Source organism: Canis lupus, chromosome 26, assembly GCF_048164855.1.
Source record: "Canis lupus baileyi chromosome 26, mCanLup2.hap1, whole genome shotgun sequence".
Taxonomy (NCBI): domain Eukaryota; kingdom Metazoa; phylum Chordata; class Mammalia; order Carnivora; family Canidae; genus Canis; species Canis lupus.
The window spans coordinates 23144180-23152186 of record NC_132863.1 but is presented as its reverse complement, the minus strand read 5'-3'; the positions used below and the strand labels follow the sequence as shown (position 1 = coordinate 23152186).

At 54.3% G+C, this 8007-nt stretch overlaps 1 protein-coding gene across 1 annotated transcript; it reads right to left on the bottom strand.

The window, feature by feature from the left end:
• Positions 1-2604: 2604 nt before the first annotated feature.
• ID1 (inhibitor of DNA binding 1) lies at positions 2605-3798 on the bottom strand. Its single transcript, XM_072800469.1, has 2 exons — positions 3266-3798; positions 2605-3045 (listed from the first exon to the last, which is right to left on the bottom strand). The coding sequence occupies exons 1-2, from the start codon at positions 3686-3688 to the stop codon at positions 3004-3006; spliced, it is 465 nt and encodes a 154-aa protein (XP_072656570.1). The 5' UTR covers positions 3689-3798; the 3' UTR covers positions 2605-3003.
• Between the last annotated feature and the right edge of the window lie 4209 nt (positions 3799-8007).

Below are 8007 nucleotides of genomic sequence, written 5' to 3'. Positions count from 1 at the left end.
GTAAGTGTTTGTTAGAGAAACACACACACACACCAGATTTCAGGCCCACAGCCCTGGGCAGGCAGGAGCCAATGCCCAAGAAACTTGGTCCTGGAGTTTCTCTGTAGCCTCTGCCCCCAGCTCCTCCCTGCACCAGGTCCAGGAGGGGTTAAGGAGTTAATGATTTTCCAAGCACCGCTGAAAAGGGCAGGGTTTTGTGTGACACACACACACAGAGTAGGGCTTTGTGTGCTACACACACACACAAAAGTTTTGCATACTCCACACACAGAGCGGGACTGTGCGTGTTACACACACACACACACACACACACGCACGCACGCAGAGTCACGCCGGCCCCCGGTGCCCCCACCCCGCCCCCGGCCCCACCCCCACCCCGCGAGGCGAGCCTGATGCAAGCCCAGCGCCCGCCCGTTCCCAGGCCCGGCTGCAGCTGCGGGCGGAGGGGCAGGGCGGGGGCGGCGCTGTTTGTCTAGCGCGGCCGTGCCAAAGGCGGCGGGCCCCAGACAGCCAGGCGCCTCCGTACACCTGGGGATGCTCAGGTTAAATAGCTCCGCATTCCTCGGGCCCAGCTGATGGAAACGCTCCCAGGCCGCCGCCGAGCGGGCCTCCAGATGGGCTGGGCCCCGGCCAAAGGGGAAAAGAGGGAAACGCGGAAGCCAGAGTGCGCCTGCACGGCGGGGAGGTGGCCGAGGCCCCCGCCCCCGCCCCCGCCGCGGCCCCTTCCCTTCCCCTTCCCTCCCCGCCCGGAGGCAGGACGCGGGGGCACGCCCACGTGCCCGTGGGTGGGCTGGCGGGGGGCCGCCCCGGGAGGCAGTGGGTGCACACGTGTGCCTCGGAGGACACTCCAAGGGCACCCGGGCGACAGTTAATAGTGACAATTTGTAACTATCAAACACGGCGTAGTAAGTGCCCTATTCCGTGGATTCTCTGCAATCCGGGGAAGTTAACGCTCTGCAAGGGCAGCGGGGTCGGGTGTTGAGCGGGAAATAGCAAAGGGCATGATTTGCCTCCAAATATTGTTCTTTGATTAAGTCCATCATGTGCTGGGGTGGGGTGGCACCTGGCCCAGGGTTAGTGCTCAGCGGGTGATGATCTTTCATTTGTCCTTGATGCTGTCTCAGTTTCCCCTTGTAAACCTGGGATCAGAATCCTGCCTTTAGCCCCATGGGGATCCATGGGATCTGCTATGTAGAGTAGAGAGCATGGATCCCGCTCATGGTACCAGGTGGCATTTATTTTATTCTATTTACGGACAAAATGTATTAATACGCCTGACCCTCTCTGGACTAAGTTCTATGCCCTTAGGTTGGGGCTCGGTGTGTCCCCGAGTAATACATGGGAACTGATGTGGTCGGGATACTCGAAGGGTGGTGTCCGCAGGGCCTAACAGTTGCTCCGAGGGTTGGTACTTGAGCTTCTGATGGAGCGTTTCCTGAGCACAGCTGCCCCCACCTCCACCCCAGACCAGCAGAGACCCAGGAATGCCAGCCAACTTACAGAACAATTACACACTTAGAAACCCACAGTGTGGTTCTGAAGCTCCTGGACACACAAACCCATCCATCAAGCCAGACCCATGCAGAGATGCCCATAATGCATTTGGGCAGAACACAGAAGCCCAAACAGCTGGAGGTTGCACACTTATCTGCAGAACACATGTGCTCGCATTTGCCCTTCTGCACACCCCCCCATGCCTTATCCTCATCCACACCCCTAGGCCTGTACACAGCAGATGACCCAGCCCCACAGGCGGGGGGAGCTACCAGTTCACTCATGTCACAAACACAGGCCCAGACACTCCTATGCACTCCTCCGTGTGCAAACTCACACATGTCCAGGCAGATAGCCCCTTGCCAATGACAGCTTTTTCCTGCTCAAGAGCTGGGGACGGACTCTCCCATTCCTCCTCAGCCCACACGGGAACCCTGGGGGAGAGAGGTTGGTCTGCGTGAGCTATTGGCATAGCCAGGCCAGGGTGAGGGGGCTGAGCCTGGACCCAGAGCAGGTGGCCCAGCAGCTGTGCCCAGGCTGGCCCTGCCAACTTGCTCACCCACTTGGACAAGCTGGGAGCCCCAGGGCAGCCTGCTACAATCCAGGGCTAGGCAGCCCAACTGGGGAGGCACCTCCCACTGGGGAATGGGGCGACAGAAGTCCTGCCTCAGACAGGCTCTCAGCAAGTTTTCTCCTCTAGGTCTTGGTCTCCCCTTCCCCTATGTTGGCAAAGATGGAGGCGGCTCAGTGACCTGGTTCTCCAACTTAAATGGCCTGTTGAATACTTAAAGTGACAGTGGGCCTTGGCAGGTTGATCTGCATTTTTAACAACCTCCCCCAGGTGACCCAGATGGCCCAAGACCGCTTGGAGAAACCCTAGAGGTCTAGAGGATTTAATTTTATGACACCAGGGAGCAGGGAAATGACCAGTGATGGGGAAAGAATAGACTTTAAAGACACCGGAAAACACTCAGTTCAGGTCGGTAAAACCGACAGTCCAGATGTGGCCTTCTAAGTACCCCTCCCCCAAACCCCAGCACCAGCTGTGAAGAGAGTCAGGGGTCACCCGCATCCCAAGGCCCTCCCCTCAGTCCAAAAAATCACTGCAACTTTACCGTAGTCTAAAGTGTTTGTTTAATAACAAAAAAAGAAAACCACCCCACAGAACTATTGTAAAACAATATTCTCGGTGATCATTGTAATATACAATACAAAGCAATTAATTTCCTCAGAAATCTGAGAAGCACCAAACGTGACCATTTTTTAAAATGTCTGCTTTTCAAAAAATAGAAACACACTGGGGAGGGGTCCCCCAAGTCTCTGGTGGTTGGTAGGTGGAGGGTCAGCCCTCCGTCCCGGGCCCTGGGCTGGATCCAGCAAGCGCCCCACCGGTCGCCGAGCTCAATCGTGTGTCCTCCCCAGCTCCAGCGAGGCGCTCGGCAGGATCAGAGCACGGGTTCTTCTCGCCCCCTGGAGGGCTGGGGTCCGCCAGTCCTGGAGAGAGGCGCTTCAGCGACACAAGATGCGATCGTCCGCCGGAACACACGCCGCCTGTGAAACGAGAGAGGTGAGACGGGCGGGTCGGAGGGGACGAGGCTGCAACACCTTCCCCAGGAGACGCTTTTGAGAGCGCGCTTCTTCCGATCTCCTTGGGCATCCCTGCACAGCCAGGTGCCCGGAAGGATGGGGCGGCTGTAGAGCCAAGGCTCACCCCCCTCCGCCTCCCTCGGGGCCTGTGTCCCCAACTGTTGAAAGAAAATGCTCCTCTCACCTCGGCCGCCAGGGCGCTGATCTCGCCGTTGAGGGTGCTGAGCGGAGCCCGGGCGGGGAGCCCCCGGCCTCCCGGGGTCCCGACTTGGGATTCCGAGTTCAGCTCCAACTCCAGGTCCCAGATGTAGTCGATGACGTGCTGGAGGATCTCCACCCGGCTCACCTTGCGGTTCTGGGGCAGGGTGGGCACCAGCTCCTTGAGGCGCGAGTAGCAGCCGTTCATGTCGTAGAGCAGCACGTTCACCTGCTGCTCGTCGAGCAGGGCGGGCAGGCGCGCCCCGGCGCCCCCGGCGCAGCGCGAGATGGCCACGCTCTGCTCGGACAGACAGCGCACCACCTCGCCCGCGCCGCCCGCCGTCTTGCCGGCCTTCAGCGCGCAGCTGGGGCCCGCGGCGGCCGCGGCACTGCCACTGGCGACCTTCATGATGCTGGCGTCGGAGAAGAGCGGGGAGCCGAAGCGCAAGGAGGCGGACACCCGGCGGGAGCCTGGACCTCGGGGCGGGGGAGAGGCGGTTGTAGAGTGCGCCCGCGGCACCCCCGCAGCAGCTTTTATAGAGACGCCGCGGCTCCCCCCCCTCCCCTCTGCCCCGCCGCCAGAGGCGGGCTCAGAGGTTCAAAAGCAGCCAATGGGCGGTCTTGAGGCGTGGCCTTCGGTGCTTCTGGGGCCCGCCTCCTGCTCCACGAGTGCACCCTCGCAGCCTCGGAAAGGGAGCCCGAGTCTCAGGAACCGGGAGTGGAAGGGCACGGGGCGGGGTGGCTAGTGGCAGGCGAGGGCTACCTTGGGCTTCTCGCAAAGGACGCATTGCCGACAACGAAGACTTCTGGAATCACTTTTCTCAGGTTCATTTTCTCACCTCTCCAGCTCCATTTTACAGATGGGAGAAATTGAGGCTTCAGTGCGGAAGCGGCTGGCTCTGGCTTATCTAGAGAGCCCACGACTAGAGCCTGGGCTTCTGGGAGCCCGACCTCTTGGGTCTGGCACAAAACTTAAAGCCGGCCTTCCTTTACCCTCTGCTCCCCAAAGCTGGTCTCCCTTACCCAATTCCCAGAGAAGGTTGCTAGTTAATGTTCCTGGGACCTGGGAGGCTTTACCCAGGCCCCTCTGGGTGGGAGCAATTAATTCGGGAAAGTCTTCCTCTAGGATCGGGGGCGGATCCTCTGGGACATGAACTAGATAGAAGGCCCCCAGGGGGGGCTGCATCTCCTGCAAAGATTCCCTAAATCTGCATCAACTAGTGATTTTAGAATTTTTCTCCCTTTTTTGGCTGTTTCCTGTCCCCTTCCCCCCCACCCCCAAGACCTCCGATCAGGGTCTCCCTCCCACGGCGCGGCAGCTGCCGAGCTCCAGGCTCACCCCCCCCCGCCCCCCACCTCCCGGGCGGGTCTGTGTCAGCGTCTGAACAAGCGGCTCAGACCGTTAGACGCCAGGCCCGTGACGTCACCCATTCATAAAACCGGGACGGGCTGTCAGGCTGGCGCCGCGCGGGCGGTCGCCATGGAGACGGCAAACCCGGCTCGAGCGCTCCCCCACTGCGCCCCGCTCGGCCAGTCACCTGCGGACCCCGGGCGGGAAGCCGGGAATGCGCTCCTGGCGGGCGCGGTCTCTGGCCAAGGGTCGCCTTCCCTGCTCCACACCTGGGAATCGCCCCGCCGGGCTCACACCTCAGGCCCCTGGGACGTTTCTTCACCGCTTCCTCGGCACCCTGGCTGCGGGGGGAGAGTTCTCATCCCAACTTTGCTGCTGGGTGAAGTTAGTTGTCTCCGGCTCTGAGTCCTTTTTTTTTTTTTTTAAGATTTTATTTATTTATTCATGAGAGAGTCAGAGACACAGGCAGAGGGAGAAGCAGGCTCCACGCAGGGAGCCCGACGCGGGACTCGATCCCGGGTCTACAGGATCACACCCTGGGCCCTCTGCAGGCCCTAAACCGCTGAGCCACCCAGGGATTCCCCCGTCTCTGATTCCTAATATAGCATTTGCCTGGCATTTTGATATTAATGACAAAGTGGCTTATTGAATTCTTAGTTCGTGCAAGGCACGTGTATTTCATTGTGTGTAAAGCCATTGCCGTTATCATCGTCTGTAATCCTAGTCACAACTCTAGAGAGGAGTTCTTTGGTTTCTTTATGCAAAGGAGGAAACTGAGGCCCGAAAAGTCTCCCTAGAGGCATAGCTCTTGTAATGGCTGCATTATTTTAACAGGGGCACTTTATTGTAACGCAATCCCTTCCTTCCAGGGTAGGGAGTCGGAGCTTTTGGAGCCCCAGATTGGCCAGAAGCTGGAGACACCAATGTCTAGAATAGCCACCCAAGGACGTGGAGCTTTGGCATGGCTAAAATACTTTGCCCACCACGGAGAGAGTTGGTATTATGGTTATGGTCCCTCCTCCTCCCCATCCCCCAGCAATTAATTCACTGGGCATCAGCAGGTTTCCTTTTCCCACAGAAGTCTGGGGGAGGGGGCCAGTAAACCTGGCTTCTGCCTCAACATGGGAGAACCAGGAAAACCAATCAGTGAGACCAGCTTCAAAGGAAAGAGACATTATTAATTAATTAACTGGACTCTTCATCCCTTTTACCACACCCCCAAACTCTCCAAACTCCCTAAGCCTTGTTTAGCAATCTTCTAATAACTGGCAAGAACATTTTGCTGTCCAAAACAATTGCTAAAGAATTGGAAAGACAATGACCAGCCAGAAGAAATTAGAATATTAATTCATTACCCAGTGTTTATTAACTGACCCAGCAATTTTCCTTGCTGGCATCAATTCCAGAGAAACTTACACAGACACAAGGATGTCTGCCCAAGGACATTCATTGAGGTGCTATTTTCAAGAGGGGAAGTTGAGGTAACCTCAATGTCCACCCACAGGGGCATTAGATGAACTATGAATGGAACATATACACTATGAATGGAACATGGGTGCTATGGAATGTCTATGCAGCAGGTGGGAAGAAGGGCTGAGAGATACCTAGATTCTACTGTTGGTAGAGTAACCATTAGACTAGTGGCCAAGGTAGGACTTCTTGCATGTAAAAAAGCAAACATACTGCTCCCAAGTACATGTGTACCTGGAAATTAATTTTTATTTTGGAAATGAATTTTTAAAAGAGAGACAATCAAGCTGTGGAAAAATTCCAAACACAGTACTGTCTGATTTTTCCTTATATGAAGTTCTAGAATGGGCATAACTGATTTTTGGCGAAAGAAATCAGAATGGTAGTTGTTTCTGGGAGTGGAGGGTGGGAATTGCCAGGGAAGGGCAATATGATGGCGAGGTGTGTGGTACACAGTGTATGAATTAATCAAAACACATTGGATTATATACTTTTGTGCAGGTCATTTTATTTATCTACCTTTGTTTTTTAAGATTTTATTTACTTATTCATGAGAGACACACAGAGAGGCAGAGACACAGGCAGAGGGAGAAGCAGGCTCTCTGTGGGGAGCTCAATGTGAGACTCAATCCCAGGACCCCAGGATCAGGCCCTGAGCCTAAGGCAGGAGCTTGATCATTGAGCCACCCAGGTGTCCCTGCATTTCATTGTATTTAAATTGCACCTCAACAAGAGTGCCTAGCTGGCTTAATCCGTGGAGCATGGGACTCTTTTTTTTTTAAGATTTTATTTATTTATGAGAGACACAGAGAAAGAGAGGCAGAGACACAGGCGGAGGGAGAAGCAGGCTCCATGAGGGGAGCCCGGACTTGGGACTCAATCCCCCCCTCTTCAGGATCATGCCCTGGGCTGAAGGCGGTGCTAAACTGCTGAGCCACCTGGGCTGCCCTGGAGCATGGGACTCTTGATCATGGGGTTGTGAGTTCAAAGCCCATGTTGAGGGTAGGGAATTACTTTTTTAAAATTTTAAATAAACAAATAAACTGCATTCAACAAAAATATTAGAAAAAAGGATAAACATCAAATTCCTGACATGTGAAGAGTGAGGGAAGGAGAACAACATGAAGTAGGACTTTCACTCTTATCTTCACATAGGTATTTCGTTCTTACATTTTGTCTTCAACAGTGTAACTGAAGTGTAATTGACACACGCTAACTGCATATATTTAATGGGTACAATTTGATAACTTTAGACAGGCATATATACCCATAAACCATCACCATAATCAAGAACATTAACATATACTTCTTCAGCTCTAAAAGTTTTCCTCTGCCCCTCCTTTTTTTTTTTTTTTTTTTTAAATTTTTTTTTTAATTTTTATTTATTTATGATAGTCACACAGAGAGAGAGAGAGAGGGAGGCAGAGACACAGGCAGAGGGAGAAGCAGGCTCCATGCACCGGGAGCCCGATGTGGGATTCGATCCCGGGTCTCCAGGATCGCGCCCTGGGCCAAAGGCAGGCGCCAAACCGCTGCGCCGCCCAGGGATCCCCTCCTCTGCCCCTCCTAACCCCACCCTCCGCCTCTTCCACCCAGTGCCCAGGCAGTCACCCTTCTCTCTCTATAGATTACCTTGCCTTTTCTAGAATTTTATATAAAGGGAGTATAGTATATATTGTATGTATACTCTTTCCTCCAAAAAAAAAAAAAAAAAAAAAGGCTTTCAGCCTTGTTTCTTGAACTCCACCTAATTATTTTGAGATTCATCCACGTTCATTCCATTGTTACTGCAGAGTAGTAGTGGTATACGGATCTGCCGCGATTTGCTTATCCATTCATCTGTCCTGGACTTTTGGGTTGTTTGTAGTTTGGGGGTTGTACAAATAAAACTGCTACAAACATTTGTG

Excerpts from the sequence above, each read along its gene's own strand:
- ID1 (XM_072800469.1), bottom strand. The coding sequence starts at position 3,688 with ATGAAGGTCGCCAGTGGCAGTGCCGCGGCCGCCGCGGGCCCCAGCTGC. Across the intron at positions 3,046-3,265 it reads TCAGCGCCCTGGCGGCCGAG|GCGGCGTGTGTTCCGGCGGA; the intron begins GTGAGAGGAGCA and ends CTCGTTTCACAG.